Below are 22,362 nucleotides of genomic sequence, written 5' to 3'. Positions count from 1 at the left end.
TATTGTGGTTGCCTGGCATGATCAGTCGGTGCAGGAGGCGGTTTATAAATTTGTACTGTAGGCTTCTTATGAAAAATTTTATTTGCCAAGATCGCCATGTTAACACATTACTGGGTTACCAGTTTCGGCAAAATAAATTGACATCTTCAGATCCATAAAACAGGGCAGTGGCACTTAACGCCATACAGTAATTTAAACCACTGCGTCACGTACAATGTGCACAAGAAAGTAGAGGCATTTCAATAACATGCCAGATATGCAACCATAATGTATGTACTAGTGAGAATTTGTATGAATGAACTGCTCACGCCATACGAATACTTATAGTTGCACATTTGGCGCGTTGTTGTAATGCCTCCACTTCCTACTGCAAGTTCCGTATTGTTCTTGTGACTCAATAGTTTAAATCATTATATGATATAATTACCTGTCCTGTTTTATGGGTCTGAAGATAGCAATTTATTTTGCCGAAATTAGTAATCCACTCTGTTAACATAGTGAACCTGCAAATAAAAGTTTTGATAAGAAGATTGCAAAACAAATTTCATTGACGTGGTTAATAAAACGTAATTAAATACAGTTGCCTCTTAGATTAACCATCAGTTTTCTAATAAATCGAAATATGTATATTTTACACGGTGTCCCATAAGGAGAGACCAATATTCAGGGATATGACAGGAACGATCACTCGAAGCAAAAATTTCTAGTAAACATGGGCTCCAAAATGCGTACCTTAAGAGCCAGGAGCACTACTTCTTCTTCTTCTTAAATACTGTGAAACGAATCACTTCTAGTGCAAGCTCTTTGCTAGTATGGACCAAAATAAGAAAAAGTCTAGTGAACATGGATCTGAAGTGCATACCTTAAGAGCTATGAGCCCTTGTTCATCTTCGATACTGAAAACACATGTCTTTTACTAAACAAGTACTCGTAGCCCTTCAGGTATGCACCTTTACGTTTATGTTTACTAGACTTTTTTTTCTTGTTTTGGTCCATACTATTAATTCCAAAAACATGAAAAGCGAAGAGCTTGCAGTAGAAGAGGTTTTTCACAGTATCGAAGATGAAGAAGTGCTAACATATTTTAAACTATACATTTTAGAGCCCATGTTTTGCTTCGAATGATGGTTCCTGTCATATCCTTGAATACTGACCATTCTTCCTGGACAGCCTGTGTGTATATACACAGCGTTAAAAAAAAATCTAATCTTTTGAGAGGTGACAACACTCACCAAAACAAGAAAAAACAGCCCAAAACAAGAGAAAAAGTCCAGTAAACACGGGCTTTAAAATGGTTTACTTAAGAACTATGACCACCTGTTCAATACAAGAGATGTGTTACACTGTAGCAAAGATGAAGAAGTACTCATAGCTCTTAAAGTAAGGATTTTAGAGCTCATGTTTACTGGATTTTTGTTTTGTTTTGTTCGGTTATACCACCCCTCAAAATATTTTACACTTTTGTTAACAACCTGTACATAAAAAACCCAAATTCAATAGTTACAATTTAACCCAAACTTTTAACATTAACGTCACAAGTAATTCATAAACGCCTATATTCACTGTAGTCACCAATGTTAATATTTTCGAAGGACGTTGTTGATTCATGTGAACCAGCTCCGTAAACAGCATGATTTCCTTCTGCATCTAATATAGCCAAAGTTTATGTGGTTGACGACCTGGACCTTTCCATATTCGCAGTACAGTGATGGTATTACGTGAACTCTACAGATGTGTTGACAGTAGCAGCCGTGGTTGAATTTCGCCCTGGCAATAGTTCCGACGAACTGCCCCTTGTTTCCGATACCAGTTCAGTTACACTTCGTATCACACTTTTTAGCGTACCATCGGGCCTTCCGTAAAGGTGGATGGATTTCTATTTTACCAGGCTCTCAGATCTTCGATCTGCCACGCCTTCTTCCTTTCACCTTTAGCCAAAGTCATCCTCTAGAATGCAGCCCTCCTGTATTTCATTCTTTGTTGCGTTCGTTGCGAAATGGTCTTTCTCATTCCCCACAATTCCGTATGTCCCTTGCTCCACACAAATGATACATCCATACGGTTTCTTTGTAACTCTGATGCAGCAGCAGCTACTCCGCATCGTAAATAGCAATTCCCTTTGTCTTTACCACCTGAAGTCTGCGTTTGCACCGCAGAGAGCGCATCCGTCATTGTTACTGTATGGTTAGCTGTGACGATCATCCCACAAATCAACACCACCATTTGTGGAGGCATTTTCAACGCTAATGAGGTACCAGAAGGTGATTGATACCTTACTTTGAGCTACAGTGAGAACATACAAACTAGTTACAGGACGTACGTGTTAATAAGGACTAATCTGAGAACCCATGAATCAATCACAACAATTTAGAAAGTCTTCTCGAACAATGGCCAAGTATTGCCGAAGGCCCCAAACTCGATGATTCTGTCGGCTGTGCCTGTGTAGATGTTAAAAATAAAAAGAGTGGACTATTTCGCCAACCGGTGAAACGTCTCCATGTGATCGTTTCCATTGATCTTGGAAAGCAACCTTCGGTTTTGCTACAATTCTTAACGACTCGAATGTTCGGTATGACTATGCCTGGAGATAAAGATGGAAGAGAATGCGTGATGTTACAGCGGCATTTGAACGCCAAAGGGGAATGTCTTTTTCAGTTTCAAATTTATTACTATGTTCTGTATGTATAAGTGTCATCATGACTATGTAGCCGGTCGTAGTGGTCGAGCGGTTCTAGGCGCTTCAGTCCGGAACTGCGCTGCTGCTGCGGTCGCAGGTTCGAATCCTGCCTCGGGCATGGATGTGTGTGACGTCCTTAGGTTAGTTAGGCTTAAGTAGTTCTAAGCTCTAGGGGACTGATGACCTCAGCAGTTAAGCCCCATAGTGCTCAGAGCCATTTGAACCATTACCATGTATTCATGTTATAGCTTTCTTGTTCCCACTGTCGCCTGCTAGTGCGAATGTGTGGTTTGTCTAGCTGATTCTTCAGGTTTCCTTAGTTGCCAGGAGCTTTCCGTAAGTGTTAAGGCCATTGTAGTCAATCTATGGGTAGAGCTTTTAATAGGACTACGTTGGGTAAGTGAGACATTAGTAGTCAGTGGTCAGCATCCGTTGTGACTTTGGTACAGGTAGAAACCGCTCACGCTCTCTGAGCCCTTCCGGGCTGCTGTATAGACCCCGGCGACGGGTTAGGTTGGTTTCACTCTTACCTAGGACGCCGGTGAGTACGGATGCTCTGAGTAGTTGAAGTGTGTAAGAGTTAGCTTTATTTGAGTTTCCAGTAGTCACTGTGGTGTGTGGCATTGATAATCACGACGCACCAATTATTTCAGTCAGGGAACGGTATTAATTTCATTAGTATTTAGTTTATTCGACGAGATCTTTTTTGCAATTTCATCTCGATGTGAACGAGCGGCGTCGCTACGTGATGTACAGTTTTAGCTATTTTCATGTATTATGTATGAACGTGTGCTTTGTGGAATGCTTGTGTTAAATTTTATTTAATTTACCGTCCAATTTGTGTTTCATCGCCGTGGACTTAGTAGCTGGTACTCTGCTGCACCAAGTGAGTTTCTTCGTGAACCTTGAGGCTCCAATTCGACGTAAACACCTCTCGTGTTCGAACAGAAAATTCAGTTTCATCGCGGAGTAGATGTGCTCGTGTTTGGTAAATTTATTTACAAAATTACTGAGATGTATGGAATTTCAGAAGTGGGCTTCGTTCAACTGACCGTTAAAGGCAGTCGCGCTCTGAGCCAGTGAGCGTAAATGTGGAATAGAGAAGCATTCTTCTAAATTCTTTCTTTCGTTGTGTGAGTGATCAATGTGAACTTCGTTTGTTGATCTTGATAAATCGTAACCAGTAATTTAGCAGACTTGCCCCACACGTATTGGTCCAGTTGTTGCGTTGTATAATGTACCGTATGTCGAGATTCACCGGCCAGCTTTCCAAGTAACAGCGTTTTAACTTAACATCTGTGTATTACTTTTAACGAGAAAATAAATGTTAATTACTGCTAAATTCGTTGCTATTACATCTCACAGCACCATTACGCTCCCTAGTAAGGATCCTTAAAATCAGTCAATTTGCACCTCCCCTTAATAACGTTTCAATGGATTGTATCATGATTATTTATTATTATTTGGCACATGACTAATACAGACATATCATGAAATTAAATTACATACACATATGAACATATTGACACACAAGAAACTTAAGTTTGTCTTCGGAACTAAATATCCAGTCCTTCAATCCAGCGCACTGCATCTGGAGTTGCGAGCAGGAAGTCCCCTTGGGCACCGTGATAGGCTCGAATCCTGCATTCACTGACAATGTGGTGAACAGTCTGGTATGGAGCCCCGCAGTCACAGGCTGGATCAGGCAGCTTCTTCCACTTAAAGAGAGCATCCCTGCATCGGCCATGGCCAGTACAGATTCTGTTGAGGGTAGTCCAGGTCTTGCGTGGTAGGTAAAATCCAGTTGGAAGTTTAGCACCTGAGAAGATGTTATGCAGGTGCACATCTGTCACTGTTTCCCTTCGACCTTTCCATTCTTCAAGAGGTTTGAAATCCTTAGTACTATGATTATTGTATATCGAATATATGGATTGGATTTTATTAAATTATCAAATTATCTGTGAGGTGGCGCCTTTTTATCACTTTAATTAATTAATATTTAAATAAATTTGGTCCACTAACCAGAAATTTTGTGTCTGATACTTGTTCGAGGCAAGCGAGCGTAGGCTCTACTTGCATAGCCATTCTTGGGATTTAGGAAATCACAAAAGTGATATTGTGCGAAGCTGATCCTACCAGCACCATGCAATAGTAAAAGACAACAGGTATCATTTACCGGAAGACACTTCACTTTACACAGTTGAACTCCATGTCATTAAAACGGCATCTATATCTACATAGATACTCCGCTAGCCACAGCACGGTGCGTGGCGGAGGATACGTTACACCAGTACTTCTCATTTCCCCTCCTCTTCCACTCGCAAATAGAGTGAGGGAAAAACGACTGTCTGTACGCCTCCGGATGAGCCCTAATTTCTCGTATCTTATCTTCGTGGTCCTTAAGTGCTATGTATGCTGGCGGGAGCAGAATCGTTCGTCAGCCAGCTTCAAATGACGGTACTCTCAATTTCCTCAAAAGCGTTTCTCGAAAAGAACGTCGCCTTCCATCTAGGGATTTACATTTAAGTTCGCGAGGCATCTCCGTAACACTTACGTCATGTTCGAACCTGCCGGTAACAAATCTAGCAGCCCGCCTCTGAATTGCTTCGATGTCTTACTTCAATCAGACCTGTTACGGATCCCAAACACTCGAGCAGTACTCAAGAATAGGTCGCACGAGTGTCCTATATGCGGTCTCCTTTACAGGCGAACCATTCTTTTCCAAAATTCTCCCAATGAACCGAAGTCGACCATTTGTCTTTCCTACCACAGTTTTCACATGCTCGTTCCATCTCATTTCACTCTGCAACTTTGCGCCCAGATATTTAAACGACTTGACTGTGTCAAGCGGGACACTAGTAATACTGTATCCGAACATCACAGGTTTGATCTTCCTACTCATCCGCATGAACTTTCATTTTTCTACATTTAGAGATAGCTGCATTCATCGCACCAAGTAGAAATTTTGTCTAAATTGTCTTGTATCCAGCTACAGTAACTCAACTTTGACACCTTACCGTACACCACGGCAGCATCCGACGCATTCATCTCAGGAGAAGGCGGGTGTGTTGGTTCGCCAAAGAAAATGTTACGAAACAAAACTGCGCCACCTCGATGATTCGTTACATGGAAACGGGAAGTTTTCTAACTTACGTTTCTATGTAAAACAATGTAGGAAGTGCCTTCTATAAGTGGATATACGACACATTCTCTGGTGCTGTGTGTCACTGCGAACTGCGTTAACCGTTGCCTTGTTTTATGTCTGTGTAACTGTCTGTCTACAGCGAGAAATTTGTCACTATGCCGCTGCTTCCACTGCACTTAGTGACACTGTACTGAACGAAAATTATCGACTCTTTAGCCATGAGTGGTATGGCAAGAGAAGTATAGTACACGCAAAACTATCGAAAGAAAAGTATCCGCTATTTTAAGGTAACTATAAGTATCTTTAACAAAAATATTGGAGTAGACTCTTTCTATCGGCCCCAGATTCTCGATCTCTGTTCTTAAAATCTATTATAATGGAGAGAGACATTCAATTTTCAGAAGTTTTAAATAGAATAACACAAACTTCAAATCGAGTAATATTTCCTTTTTGTTACAGATTACGGTTTTCACAAATTCAGATCAGATCAATCTTTTACGAGTTGGACATAGAAATATTTTCCGCTGGTGATCCATTTTCTTTGAAAAATAATACAAAATATGCTTTTTGTAATAGAAGGCCGTAACTCATACAAAAAAAAAGAAAACACAGCCCGTAACTCCCAATTTTATAAAAGTGTTTCAAGCGAATTCTTCCCGCTAATCAACCTCATCCGGACAGACAGCACTGCTAAGATATGACTTACTACGACAACAAATGCCGTAATTTTTGAAATTCGGTTACCTCAAAACTACATTTTTGATTTGCGCCCGTCTTTTACCCATGTCGTAATATACTTATACTAACAAATATGTAATGCTGTATTCACCCCCTTATTATCTTATTAGGTAAATAACATTACCTTACTGTTGTGATTGAAACCGCCAACTTTTTTGTATCGTAGATAAAATTTAGTTCTTGTGGCAAGACATGTCTCGAAACTGACAAAACCGTAATTTTAGAGTCCTATCATCCTCCAACAAAATTCTGTAGGCGACTATTTTTGCACTAAAACGGTTTTAAGCGATTTGAAAATGCATACAGCAAGTGAATGTATCGACTCTGGATTGCATTTGGAAATACTGCGTACAAGGGCTAAAAACTAACTCCATCGAGGCTTTATTTGTTCCCGCACATAAGAGAACTTGCCGAATTATATCCCAAAGTTATAGTTGCGCTCAGAACGCGTCCTTCAACGGCGATATCTAACAGTTAAGCGGTAAAATCGATTTCTGTTTTGAAAAGAATTAAATATTATATCCAGACTATTGTTTTGGAAAGAATACCTCGTCTGTCCTGCCATCTAATATTGAAATTCTACAAATAGCGATGGCGTAATTGCTAGCGTTGCCGAAATTAAGTCTAGAATAAGACTTTTCCCATTTTAACTTCTTACATATTACGTAGGAATTTTTGTTTAGGATAGAGTTTCTTAGCTCGTGGCATTATGAAACGCAAAATAAATCCGCGAAAAAACAAAGGCCACAACACAATTTCAATACAAACAAACTTTTGTTTTACAAGCTAAAAAAAAGGAAGGCACAGACGACATTTTGAAACAACTGAACATCGTGATGCGTAAAAGGTAACTACGCATCTAACTTGTAAAACAAAATTTCGGCCATGAATTTCTTAAAACTGGCAAGGAAATTCCATTTTAAAGAAAGGGGCGTGGTAAACGATTGATTTAAAGGGACGCCTGCGTATCTGAATTATTTTTGTGTTTCTAACTGCAAGAATAGACTCAATAAAGTGGTCATTGTCTAGCACAGAAAATAAGTACCATTTTTCAACATGCTTCCTAACCACTTCCGTCCAGTGTTCTCCTTATTGTGCCACATTATGCGGTGGTAAGTATTAGTTTTTGTGCTTATATCTGTATTTTGAGCATATGATATGTCTTATCCTAAACATATGAAATGGATAATCTGTTCTTTAAAAGTAATCTGTAACGATGAGTGTGACTGTGTCAAAGTATAATAAAAAAACTATTTCAACTATTTTAGTAGTCGCTGGCGCCTCCAGTTACGGAAACGGAGTCTGCAGCTGGGCTGGGAACCTGTGGGGTAGGCACGCGCCGTCAAATGGGCCTCGCCTCGCCACAGACTGCTTGCTACTGCCGTCTGCACCCACGTGACGCGCCTGGCGCGGCGCCAGCCTATCAGCGTCCCCACGTGGCAGGCCCGTGCGCTGCCCGCCACACCGCTGAGTTGCAGGCACGTGGCCTGCTGTCTGCTACCCACTCACGTAAGGGGACTCAGACGCCCCGTCGCTTTCGCGGAATTCAGCGCGGAGCAACTTCGGCTCCAGACCTTCAGTCGCCTGTTTCCCCCCCCCCCCCCCCTCCACCCCCCTTCGGCCCCATCCCATCCGCCCCCTTGCACCTCGTGAACTCCAGTACACGTGAGCGTCGCGACGACGTGTCGCCGTATCAGAGCGCACTTTGTGGCTTGTGCACGCGTGGATATCAAAGTGCACATAATTTAATTTTTCAGTATTTCTTCCAGCGTATTTCGTCTCGGACGGGAAAATGTTCCCACTGGATATCTTGCAACATTATAGATAAATTACTAAAGTGGAAACGAAATATTTTTAGTTTAAATAACATTAAGGGACGGGACGAGAAGCGAATTTAAATTTTCTTTTCTGTTCATGTTTTTGCTCCGAGTGCGGAGAAGCTTTTGCCAATCGATGGAAGCGCGCTCTGTGAATAACATCACGAAACAAACGAAGATATGAATAGCGCCAACAAGAAGCAGCACACGAGACAGCGTATGTTGTAATTTGTAAGGGAAAATTTCAAACTCTTCTCAGAGCAACCTACTACTCACAGAAGTTACAGTGAGATTACCCTCTGTGAAAAATGAACATATTACAATATTAAGCCTGCTTCGACTATGGTTTTGATTTTGGTCTCTTGATTGACACTCAGAAAGAACTGTGCCGGGTGATTCAAAATAAAAGAGCAGATTAAAGTTGTTTATTACAGACAAGCTATAAGAAACACAATCACGTTGTGCGTGTCACTGGATAGAGGAAGGTTCAAAATTTTGACACAGCTGCGCTGTTGTTTTTTTGTACCAATATGGCGACTACACCACATGAGAAATTATTTTGTGTTGGAATTTGCGTGAAATCAATGAATCCACTGTTCAGGTGCAACGTACATTCAGCCGTTCTTTCGGCAAGAAGCGCCTCTGCACACGCAGATTTATGACTTTCCTGCTGGTAAACCTTTCGGGGCACAAGGTCGTGGCCCACGAAACACTTTCGTTCCTAATGTTTCGTCCCGAACTGCGTTGGACATCTTCAGAGCCGTTGTTCCTCCGTTGAGTCTTGCCGACTGACTGGACGGACGTCTGTGAGCGACATACATTGTAGAAAAAACGGCGAGGCCGGAAGTTACACGCGATAAGCAGAGATGATCCTTGTCAAAGGTAAAACTTAACTATCGATAGTCGACAACACTCAAATGGTTCAAATGACTCTGAGCACTATGGGACCTAACTTCTGAGGTCGTCAGTCCCCTGGGACTTAGAATTACTTAAACCTAACTAACCTAAGGACATCACACACACATCCATGCCCGAGGTAGGATTCGAACCTGCGACCGTAGCGGTCGCGCGGTTCCAGACTGAAGCACCTAGAACCGCTCGGCCTATCTGGCCGGCAGCAACACTCAATGGAGGAGCAATGTCTCTGAATGTCCAGCGCAGTTCTGGATGAAATGTTAGGAACAGGAGAGTTTCGTGGACCACGATCTTAAACCCCAAAAGCCTTACCAGTAGCAATGTCACCCGGCCGTGAAAGCCTTCATTCTATCATCAGACTGTCATACAAAATTCTAGGGAACTAGCTGTATATTGGGAAGAGTACTGGCCGGCCACGCACGTGTGTTGAAAATGTCGAGCGTATCCGAGATGCTTACACACGGACTATCGGTAGTCCACAGAGGAGCTCCAACATCCTCAAACAACGGTGTTGTGTGTTCTGAAACGACGCCTGCTTATAAAGCCTTTTAAGTTGCAGTTACTGCAGGAATTAAGTCCCCGCGACCACAAGAGAAGATACGAATTTTGCGTTTCATTTCTCCAGGACATGGCAGAGGACACTTTTTCCGAACGACTCATCTTTTTGGACGAATCGACGCTTCATCTACAGGGTACAATAAATCACCGTAACATAAGAGTTTGGGAGTCACAAAATCCTGGCGTCGTCGTCGAACATGAAAGAGACTCACCGAAACTGAATGTGTTTTGTGCCGTCTCTGTTCACAAGTTTGTTGGCCTTCCTTTTTTGCGGAGGAAACTGTGACCTGGACATGCTACAAATTGGTTGTTTCCTCAGCTTCACGGAGATTCCACTGATTTCACTTTTACACATGACGACGCCACGCCTCACTATCACCTTGAAGTGTGTCGTTAACAACACCATCCCCAAACGTTGGATTGGAGGAGGTGGACAGCTAGATCTTGTTCGTTGCTTTTGTCCTCCCAGGTCACCAGACGTCACACCTTGCGATTTCTTTCTGTGGAAGTACATAAAAGACAGTCTTTGTCCCACTTACGGCGGCTACTCTTCAAGAGGTGAGAAACTGAATTTTTGAAGCTGTCGATTCGTGTGAGGAATGAAATAGACTACCGTTTCGATGTTCCTTGAGCAATGCATGCTGCTCGTGTTGCGTGTACGGCATAGTGTCAGTGCGAACGGAAAACTCGGAACCTTCCTCTGTCCAGTGAGATGCTCACATTGTGTTTCTGTCTTGCGTAGCTTGTCTGTAATAAACCGTTCAAATCTATTCTCTCTTTCTGAATTATCACGTATGTATGAACAGGGAAAAGTGAATCTGCAGTGTTAAATAGGCTATTGAGAAATGTTAAGTGTCAATATTATTGGCGGTGAACCTCAAAGACAGAATTTATGGATCCTAGGTTTTTTTCTTTACTTAAATGGAAATAATACATTGCTCTTGCTAATTACTGATGAAAGTGTAAAGCAGCATTATTCTTTGTTTCCATAAAATGGTGCAAGCAAACACAAATATTATGCATTTTTTGAGATCTGGAAGTATTGTCCTCTTTTACCTAAGCAGACGAACTCCGATTCCAGTCTCGTAAGCATTTAAAAACTTAACTCCGTCCTAACAGGCCTCGAAAGACCCAACGGTACCGATCGACCGCCGTGTCATACGGAGGGGCATGTGGTCAGCACATCGCTCTCCTGGCCGTTGTAAGTTTTCGTGACCGGACCCGCTACTTCTCCAAGTAGCTCCTCAGTTTGCCTCTCAAGGGCTGAGTGCACCCCGCCTGCCAACATCGCTCGGCAGACTGGACGGTCACCCATCCAAGTGCTAGCCCAGCCCGACAGCGCTTAACTTAGGTGATCTAACGGGAACCGGTGTTGCCACTGCGGCAAGGCCGTTGGCGTCGTACGCATTCATCATCATCATCAGTGTTCTGCCTAAAGGCAGGTTTTCACATGGTAGTTCTTCAGGCTGTCCGGTCTTCTGCCATCCTCTTCAGGTCTGCATAATTTCCTCTTCCCTCTATGTCGTCTATCACCTTGTATCTCCTTCTTCCTCTCCGTCTTCTCCCACAAACCAATCCTTCCAAAGCATCTGGTAGCAAGCACTCCCTTCTCAATGAATCTCCCAACCAGTTCTTTTTCCTTTCTCTTACAACCTTCAGCAGACATCTTCTCTCACCAACCCATTCAAATACTCTTTCATTACTCACTCTTTCCATCCAGCTTATTCTCTCCATTCTCCTCCACATCCACATCTCAAATGCTTCTAACCTTTTTTCATCCTCTCGTCTCAGTGTCCATGTTTCTGCCCCATACAGTGCCACACTCCAGACAAAACATTTGCCAGCCGTACGCATTAGCTACGAATAATTCACAAAGAATATGAAACATTTGTTTCAGGTTAATTTGACGTACTGCTGCGTAGCTTTGACAATGAGGAATATTTGGCATTCCATCTTCGTGATAGAACGCACGACAAAAATCTGCAATGGCTAACAACTTTATTGTAAAGATCTAATATGATTATGCTCTTACTATTGACTACTGATGAGTTTTCAGTGCTGGAACTATAATATTTGGCTTGTGTATAGCAGTTTTAACAACTAACTGCCGTTTTATAAAATATCTCTTAGAAGAACCTTGTTTTTATGTAGACCACTAGTGGTGTTGTAAATGTACACATCATACGCGCTAACAGGGACTGTGTTGACTTAGTTTATATATCCAGCGGCGAGTGTCGCCAAGTTCTGTTAGCACTGTCTCGCTTGGTGGTGATGGACAGACGCACTAACAGCGTGGACTGCTACGCGTTTATGACGTTTCACTTGAGACGCGACAGTTCTTTAACCACATTTATTTCACATCTCAAGATACTTTCAAGAGGCGAACATTCATAATTCCTAGGATATTGGTACAAATGGAACTGAGCATTATGAGACTTTACTTCTGAGGACATCAGTCCCCTAGAACTTAGAACTACTTAAACCTAAGTAACCTAAGGACGTCACAAACATCCATGCCCGAGGCAGGATTCGAACCTGCGACTGTAGCGGTCGCGCGGTTCCAGACTGTAGCGCCTAGAACCGCTCGGCCACCCCGGCCGGCTCCTAGGGTAATATCTGGCTGAATCCACAGGTGCACTAAAGTAACTAATACCAAAAGATGAACCCTTTATTACTTAGGTGGTTTTTGTGCAGTGTTAGTTCCGAACCCTATTTGTTAATTACTTCCAACGATGAACGCCACAAACCTCTAAAAATGAGACAAAATTATGGCCAGTTATTAACATCATCAGTATGGAAATAAGAAAGTTTCAGTGTTTATTTTATTTGGACTTAGAATATGTAGTTAAGACAGAGCGAGGTGTATCGAAAATTCAGTGCAACAATAACAAGTGAACATGTAATTTTAAGGATTTTAAATAACAATGTTTATGGCTAAATATTACGTTAGTGCATAAGTTCGTTATGTTTTTGTTTTGCATGTTGGTATTACGGTTGCTATGGGTTTATTTCTCGAAAGTCATTTCCTGTTGTAGCTCACTGCTGCTACTTGAGTTTACATATTGTCATTTGAATGTGGTGAGTAGAGCTACGGACGTTAGAAATTGCAGTGCCAAGTGGAGAAATCGGAACATTTCCGACATGTTCTTCCGTTTTGAGTTCCAAAGATGGGTGACAGCAGCGGAGGCACCCAGAAACATTAGCGGCTTGTGAGGGGATAAAGACATTCGACAGAGCACCTCAAGAAAATGGCTTTCTCGGTTTAAAGAGAAACATTTTGATATTAGGGTCTCTCCAGCTCGAGGAAGACCTTCGAGGCTTGATGACGATCGTTTAAACGCATTAATTGACAACGAACTGCGATGAACTGTGATCATTCCACCATCGTGCACCATTTGCATGCAATGGAGAAGATTAAAAAACCGGGTGTATGGGTACCGCATGCTCTAAGCCAAAATCACAAAAATCAGTGTGTGGCCGTATGTGCATCTCTTTGCTTCCTCGTCATCAACTAGATCGTGTTACTGTGTCGTTACTGGTGTCTTTACGCAGTCTTAAGGAAAAGAAAGCAATGGCTGAGCCCAAACAAAGCAGCAACTCCGCATTCAAAGACCTGCGCGCGTGCACAAAAGATATTGATATGGATCCGGTGGAACAGCGGCGGTGCTATGTACTACGAGTTGTTTACCTGAGGTGTAACCATCACTGCTGACATTTATTGTCAACAACTGAGGCGTCTTGCAGAACCAACTCCAAGAACAACAACCAGGAAGACTGCATTAAGTGATGCTGCTTCACGATAATACCCCGCCCGCATTCTGCTAGACTGACAGAAAACACGATATAGGAGTTGTGTTGGGAAGTCATTTCGCACGCACCTTAGTCACCTGATCTTGCGCCCTCGTTTTTTAACTTTTCCACTCTCTGTAAAAAAAATCTTCAAGGAACTTTTTTTTCCGGATGACAGTGCGTTCCAAACATGGTTCGACGAGTTCTTCACCTCAAAACCACGTGATTTCTACAGTCGCGGAATCGGTAAGTTACCTCTACGTTGGCGGAATGTTGTAAATAGTGAAGGAGAATGTATATTGATGGCTAAAGTCTCTATCGTGTGTATTAAACTTATGGCATAACGTCGGCCGGAGTGGCCGCGCGGTTCTAGGCGCTACAGTCTGAAACCGAGCGACCGCTACGGTCGCAGGTTCGAATCCTGCCTCGGGCATGGATGTGTGTGATGTCCTTAGGTTAGTTAGGTTTAATTAGTTCTAAGTTCTAGGCGACTGATGACCTCAGAAGTTAAGACACATAGTGCTCAGAGCCATTTGAACCATATGGTATAAGGCAACGAACTTACGAACCGCCGTAATATTTGGGAAGCTAAGAGAGCAAATAAGCATAACAATAAAAGAAGTAACCACGTCTATATAATTATCGATTAACCATTCACAAGCAGGTCGTGTCTTCGCAAACTCGTCCTATATTTGAACAAAATCCTTTTAGGTGTTAGGCAGTGTCATTATAAAACACTAAAACGACAATACAAATGGCGTTGCCTCTTCGGGGCGACAAAACTGCTAGATTCTGAATGTTTCTGTTTCGCTACGTTCCCGATGTATAGTTTATTTCGACTGTCAGGCAACAACTGAAGTCGCACGCTGGCACGCCATTGGGCGGCAGTTGAAGTTTTGTAGGGAGCACATTGTGCTCATGTGGGAGCGATCTAGATGGTTGTAAAACAATAAACTGGTAGCCAAGATCGCAGGAATTCTTTTAATTCCATGATTAACGGTTTCGGCGAAACTAAAGCCGCCATCATCGGCTCTTAGGACACACACAGGTTACAACATAAAGGCAAACAACGGTTATATTAGTAGTTGGCTATAACACGTAGGCCTTAAAAAACTGTAAGTAGCACATTGGCGTCCAAGATAGATGACATTATAAATGTTGCGCTTGTATGTGATGGAGACAGTTAACATTTATAATGTCATCTCTCTTGGACGCCTATGTGATAGCTACGACAATTTTGTAAGGCGTGCGTGTTACAGGCAACTACTAATGTCAACATTGTTTGCCTTGATGTTGTAACCCCTATGTGTCCTAAGATCCTATGATGGCGGCTTTAGTTTCGCCGAAACCGTTTATCATGGAATAAAAAGAATTCCTGCGATCTTGGCTACCAGTTTATTGTTTTACGAAGTAAACTGTAAAGTTTCTTATGGAACGGTGGCTGCACGTTGCCTGTGCTACTCTAACAGATAACCGGCACGAAACACCGAATCGGCAGCTTGCACCCCCTGTTTTCCTGTAACAAGACGTCGATACGAGGCTACGGTCAGAGTGACATATAGACGAAGGTCGCCACACGCCACCATCGTCAGAGGTCGTCCGATAACATTGATCGACAGCTTGGTCACAGAGAGTCCAATCTCTTAGTCAGTTTTTGGCGGTATGCATGCCACAACGCTTCTCAGTTTAGAGACGAGTCCTGAATTGCGGCTGCTTTGCTGCTAAATCGGCGCCGAATGCATCTGAATGAGCTGCATGCCCCAAGAAGAACGTGGCGAATATCACGCGCTCTTACCTCATTTACTAGGACAGCCAGACAAGTTTTACGATTGTACGAGGGTGACACACTCGAGGTGATTTGTGGTGACACTGACAAGAAATCCAACTTCACAAAATACATTTCAGTGGAAGAGAGGATAGTCATAGCCACACGGTAACTTCTTTAATTCATTCTGTTAAAGACCTTGTTCAAAAGGTGAGGCTCCTCTTATATACTATTCGGTACAGCACCTCACACAAGAGCTGGTGAAATAATACAATGAGCAGGATACAGCTGTTCAACTCGTTGACGTGGCCGCTAGTGGCCCCAGCAGAGCATCATACCTTACGCCGTGTGGTTGGCCTGGCGGTGGAAAACACTAAGCGTGTGGCATTCAACCTGGTAACTGACTTTGCTCACAAATCATTTGCATAACCAGGTTCTGCAATCAGTTAATTGTCTGCAAATAAATTTAATTTACCTACGCTCAACATATATATCATGGATAGTAAAGAAATAAACTCGTAGGTTTTATATTACAATGGAATAAAAACAGTTTTAATACAAAAATATCTAATTACAATTAATGAACGATTTCTCAGCGTAGAAATTAACACAGTCCATATTTGGCCACATCCAAGAAATGCGTTACACTATGTGAGTCACATTTTTCTACTTTATACAGAGTAGGCATTGGTCTTCAGTTGTTGCGGACCACAGCATCAGACAGACATATTGTTGTTGTTGCTCATGTGTTCTGAGCCTGGCTGGTTTGGTGAGGATGTGGTATGGTGCGATGAGTGTGGGAATTTTTGAAGCATTGCCTGATTTTCAATTAAGACCTGTTGCAGTTTAACCCGCGTGATCAATTTCAAATGCTGTGGCACGGCACGTAAGTGCGGCAATAAACTCATGAGAAAGTAATAGTCTTCATCATAATCTTCACCCTTTTGTTTCTTAGAATTCATTGATTCTAGGTGTACTAACTTAGCTCTTTCCAGTTCTATGAGGTTGTAAATTGGATCTGTTTTCTTTCGAGGCCTCTTCTTGGCCCATTTAAATAGATTTTCAGCCGCAACACTTTCGTCCGGAGTCAAAGAGCGGTATCTTTCATCGTCCGCTTGTTCTGAAAATGAATCGTCTTCTAGTGATGTTTCGTCATTATATGATACAACTTGTATGTCCGCTACGTCGGCCATCAAATCCGCTGGGTCAGATTTCACGGATTTTGGAACATTTCCAACGAGACGCTTTGAAGCATATGTGTCTTGTAGAAAGTTCATTTGGTGGAAGTACTTCCATTTCGAGAAACTGCCCACTGATGCAGAACCTGTTGGCGGATTATTCTTCGCAAGTTCCCGTCGATACGTGTCTCTTAAATTCTGCCATTTTGATTTCACATTGGAACCTAAAAATACACACATGACAAATCAGTTTTGATCGATCCGCTCACACAAATATTTGTAAAACTATAACACAATAAAAAGAGACGGCTAAAGAGCAGATGGGTTAAGAGACGCTTATTTGGTTTTACTCAGTTTGCGAGCAGATGTAGACGAATCGTTAAATTGGAGATAACCAATAGGAGAACGGTGCAGTAACTATCATGATCGCTTACAGCACACGTTACCGATATAACAATCAGAATAAGCCCATATCTTAACCCATCTGCGCTTCCACCAAACGATCGTCAGAATTATATATAAAACACATGAAGCCATCTGGGTGAAATTGCATACAAAACATATATGTCTGTTTCGACTACAGAAGATTTCCGCAAAATGGCAAACGATTACGAGTATTTGAAGAAATTTCCCAGTTGCATAGGAAGCATTTACTGCTAAAACAGTCACATAAGAAGTCCTTGTTTAACGGGATCTCTGTACAACAGTTATAAAAAGAACTTGTCTATCCGGCTTCAAGGCGTCGCAGACGCCAGGTACATACAGATTTATAGCTGTGGAGGTAGGAACGTATGGGAGACAGAATAACAGTGGTGTTATTGTATATAATGCCGTCCACCATAACTCCTTCAATGCATCATCCAGTAAAACTCTGCCAGGAACACATTTTATTGCACCTACCGTTTTGCTGTGTGGTCAAGGATATCCTCTGAATGATTCTTCATGCGACACAATTTGGTCACCATATGGATCAACAAAGAAAAATCTTCAATTACTGCGTATCTAGAACTAGATGACTGAGCATCTGTTTGGAATTCTTGTAAGCAAATAGAACGTCTCAAGGCAGAACTTCAATTATGTGCTTAATTTGATGATACAGTTGCAAAATGTTTTTGGCTACTACCCACCATTCTTGCTGCACCAGAAGTAATAAGTGTAAGTCTGTCAACGGCTAGCAACGCTATCCAGTGCAAGGAAGATAATGATGGTAATGACCTTGATAAAGGTGCAGAACGTTTTAATCGGTCTTGAAGGAGACCACGTGAAGTACACGAAGCATTTAAACAATACTTTATAAGCAGTAGAGCTGTATCTCAACATTATAATTCACTTTAATTGCGGCGAAACACTGAATTATTTTTGAATTACATTATGTCATATTTTCCTGTACCTATGTATGTAATAAATTTTTAAATAATAGAACCTTACAGTTTTACATTCTGTTTCTATTATTGCAGAAGATGATAATGATCAACAGGTTACAGCTACTTGCAAGAACAGAATTATGTACTTTCTTTACACATAAACATGTTTCATGACAGTTGTGGCACCAATGGATCTTCCTTTACTATCTGTGATGAAATACCAAGAATTCACAAGCGGAATAAGCTAATCACAGCTGTGATGATTTCAGAACTGCAACAGCAGATCACTTACGCAGAAACATACGCACATTTTGACAGACAAATGTTTCCCCAGAAAAACAGATGCAAGATGTCTAACAAATCCCAAGTAATAATGGGACACAATTTTATCCAGTATGAGGCTCAATTTTTGATACAAGAATAAGAATGCCGCATGAGACCACCAGTAAGTGGTTCACTGATTAACATCTTTCATAACCACACTGAGAAGAAAATCTCTGAGGAAAGAAAAAAACCTAGAGAGCAGAAAGTAATACCTATTAATACCACAATATCGATTGCATAATTTGTCCTTTGGATGAAACGGGTGACTGAATGCAGCAGCTACACACAAACATCAACACTGCCTATCCAAAAAAATCCATCTCATAACCGAAACTGAAACAGACAAGAAAACACACTTTCCACACATCACTCGAAAAACTTAAAACCACCATAACCAGCTCTCAGTGTACAAGATACCCACAACAACCACACAATAATCCTAAACAGATCTGGCAACACACTAACAGGCCAGGTTCAAATACCTTCTACACATACTAAAGAGAATCCTAGCGAATAAATACAGAACGTCAGGAGTGCTCAACACGAGTCGTTGGGTTTGGCCAGTGACATAACGTAAATGGCTGCTGTCATGTCGCTTTTTGGTGCCTATATTCACAGTGCTGTTAAGTTGGCGAAGCCAACCCCAAAGAATATGGAAGCATAAAACGCTGGTTGTGATGACACACTGATCTGTAGCTTAACCTGAGTATAGGTTAGGTTGGAAGGTGGAAGTTTTCTTGTGAATTTTCAAAGCCAACGAATGTGAAACTAAACAAATCTGACTGTGGTGACTGACTGCCTGAGGTCTAGGTTCTGTTGTGAGCGCTCGAAGCCAACCAATTTGATATTTAAAAAATACCTGACTGTGATGACAGACTGATCTGTAGCTTAGCACATTTGAAAGAACTGCCAAAACAACACGTTATATGGTAGTCGCCTTATTGTTTATGGAGTTTGTTCCAAGTTTCCTCTGTCACTGGTCAAAGCCGACGTTCGTATCGTTCCTCTATATCCAATAAAGCTACTTGCAGGAACTTAACATAGACAAATTCCTAAAGAAATTTGGGATAACTGAAACATGGAAAATAAACACACAACAGGCACAAAACACTTACATGAAAAGTGCAACACTCTGCAACGGTAATACTCACATAACCAAAAGGAGTACTCCAGGACATCAAGACTGGAGTGCCTCATACAACAGGAACAAATGGCACACACTGACATTTGATAACGAACTAACCCAGAGTGTGCGAAGTATCATGAGAAAACAAGAAATACAAGTGACATAAAAAAATACAATTTGTTACAGAGAGGATTAAAATTACCCTATACAACTTGGAATAAATTCAGCCTAAGAGACACATTTCAATTAACCAGCAGTGACTGCCATTCATCCTATGTGTGACAGACCCACATGACATACAAGAAGATGCTGTGAACATCTACAGCACTGAAAAGTGGAAACATGTACATCACATTTGCAAACCATCCCACAATTACAGAATATCACTCTACTAGCATAAAAACACCAGTAAGCAGAAATAACATTTCAAAGACAGCTAAACTGGTTCTCTGCCACTAGCCACAAGTGATCCAGTACTGTTAACTTTAAGCATCAAACATGATATCTCTCACATTTTCACTTGAAAAAAAATATTTTTAGGTTATAGTTTATTTTCCGATACAGATTTTGTCTGCGCTGCAGACGGCATGCTGCGGTAAGTACAGTGTGCTAATTATATGTTGGTCGATTCCAGAGGGGTCTTGCGGGGGGGGGGGGGGGGGCTGAGGAGGCAAGACGGGCCACCATATTGACCGCCAAGGGATGAGGAACCGCAGTGTAAGCATCTTAACCAGTGGCACATGCTTCCACGAAAGCGTAGGTCACGTCCCGATGTAAAAATCACTTATATGTTGTTCCTGATTAAGACTGATATCGTCTTTTGTATCGAGGTGCTTAACAAATATCCTAATTGCAACAATTACATACGTTTATCACCAACAAAGGAAACAGTACGAAATAGTTTGACGTACAACAGTGTGACGCACAAAACAGTGACACAGCGGACAACAATGACTACCTTATGTATTACTCTCAATTAGATAACGTTGACCGCGGCCAAACACACACACACACACACACACACACACACACACTGTGGTGTCACCGCCAGACACCACACTTGCTAGGTGGTAGCCTTTAACTCGGCCGCGGTCCGTTAGTATAAGTCAGACCCGCGTGTCGCCACTGTCAGTGATTGCAGACCGAGCGCCGCCACACGGCAGGTCTAGAGAGACTTCCTAGCACTCGCCCTGGTTGTACAGCAGACTTTGCTAGCGATGCTACACTGACAAATACGCTCTCATTTGCCGAGACGATAGTTAGCATAGCCTTCAGCTACGTCATTTGCTACGACCTAGCAAGGCACCATTACCAGTTTATATTGAGATTATAATTAATGTATCAACAAGAGCGATGTTCTCCAATTATGGATTAAAGTTAAGTATTCAAAGAGCTTCGTACTTTATTTATTAGACTCAACTCCTTTAATTGTTCCAGACCTCACGCCAGTCTGCGTGAGCTTAAAAGCGTGCATTTCTGCCTCCTCCAGCAACACGGTGTTGGCTCTTCTGCCAACACACACACACACACACACACACACACACACACACACAAATTTCTACAAGCCTTCCCACTTCTACCAATTCAGACACGGGGCTGATATGCCAATTTTAAGTTAAAACACTGTGTAGACATAAGGCTGAAGTGCATAAACAGCCACAGAGTATGCATAATGCAATATGAAGTAACGTTCAATTAATTATTATTAAACTTCTAAGTTGTTACTTACTTGTCGTTTCCAATAAAGTAGCGATTTCAAACCACAGACTTCTAGCCACATCCCTATTATGATAATTCGCATCCTCAGGGTGCCACAAACTCCTCCTTTCGTGGACTAAGCTTATAAGCTTCTCACAGTCCATGTTTTCTGCATGACAAAGTCGCCCAATTCGACCAAAGAAAACAACTGCACCGACTGTCGTCCGAAGTTTGTACGTCGGGTGAGGCTGCACTGAGACTGCGCATGTAATGGCGTACGGCTTTGAGAAGATCGGCCGTCGTCGGCCGATGTCGGTCGTCGCCGGAATTCCCAGACGAGCCGACCTTGCGACGGGAAGGCAACTGCGGCTTCGCTACGAACGTGACCGTTGGTAGCCGAAACGTTACGAAGTTATCGCTTGCGCTGGCGTGAGATGTTGAGAGGCGGAGGGGGCACACGTCACGATGACTCGCTTGACGTGCTATGGGTTGTTTTCCGTTCGTAGCGTGGTTGTGTTCGTAGCGTTGTTAATTAAGCGATTTAGGTCTTCCACCGTAGCTGAAACTAAGCAGTACGGAAAGGCGTACGCTTGCAGCAAAATGTATTACATGTCTCTCAGGCGCATCTAGGGAAGCTGAATGTTGCGGCGCCTCTTCTAAGAAGCCAAAAAGCTTATACGTTCCAGTGTCATCTCTGCAACAAAATTTTCAGTTGTGAGAAGAAGTCAACGAAGTCATGATATAAGGATGTTGGTGATAACAGATAGCTGCCTTTGTAATAATATAGAGCTCACATAAAGGCACGCGAAATACAGCTTAAGAGCGAAAAACTAAATATTTGTACTTTAATGACTTTCAGAGAAACGAGAAACAACAGAGTAGTCGACACATTTATGGTATGTCAAGAAAGGTGGCTGCTGAAGACATTATTATATATGCGATCGTTCAGACTACTTTACCTCTAAAGGTGAAGGCGCCAGGCATTTAAAGCTGCAAGACAGCATTAAATTCAAAGGAGTGTGTCCAGCAAGGATGAAAGTGCATCAAGCTGAAGACGGGACCTGCCTTGTGAAATTTATCTCGACTCACGTTGGACATGAAAATGATCTTAATCATTAAAGTTTACAAGAAAAAGAGGATGACAGTATAGCTGCAGATACAGAAAAATAAATTCCATTTCAAGTTATTGTGGACAGAATTCCGGACTTAGTGACTATCTCCGCCAGACACCAGAATGATGGGCCCCAGCGTGGAGGCATCGTTTAGTC

The 22,362-nt window shown here is 42.1% G+C and overlaps 2 protein-coding genes across 2 annotated transcripts in view; both read right to left on the bottom strand.

The window, feature by feature from the left end:
* LOC124776861 (PRL-1 phosphatase) overlaps positions 1 to 22,362 on the bottom strand; it is a 629,058-nt gene that overhangs the window by 543,574 nt on the left and 63,122 nt on the right. The window lies entirely within an intron of this gene.
* Positions 15,928 to 21,454, bottom strand: LOC124776860. Its single transcript, XM_047252035.1, has 2 exons — positions 21,126 to 21,454; positions 15,928 to 16,806 (listed from the first exon to the last, which is right to left on the bottom strand). Exons 1-2 carry the CDS (start codon positions 21,256 to 21,258, stop codon positions 16,121 to 16,123), a joined length of 819 nt encoding a protein of 272 aa, XP_047107991.1. The 5' UTR covers positions 21,259 to 21,454; the 3' UTR covers positions 15,928 to 16,120.

The sequence above is a fragment of the Schistocerca piceifrons genome, chromosome 2, assembly GCF_021461385.2.
Source record: "Schistocerca piceifrons isolate TAMUIC-IGC-003096 chromosome 2, iqSchPice1.1, whole genome shotgun sequence".
Taxonomy (NCBI): domain Eukaryota; kingdom Metazoa; phylum Arthropoda; class Insecta; order Orthoptera; family Acrididae; genus Schistocerca; species Schistocerca piceifrons.
Note: the sequence above shows the minus strand (reverse complement) of the source record. Positions and strands in the feature narration are given on the sequence as shown.

Coding starts and splice junctions, on each gene's coding strand:
- LOC124776860 (XM_047252035.1), bottom strand. CDS start 21,258: ATGGACTGTGAGAAGCTTATAAGCTTAGTCCACGAAAGGAGGAGTTTG. Junction 16,807..21,125: donor TACTTTATTGGAAACGACAA/GTAAGTAACAAC, acceptor GTGTATTTTTAG/GTTCCAATGTGAAATCAAAA.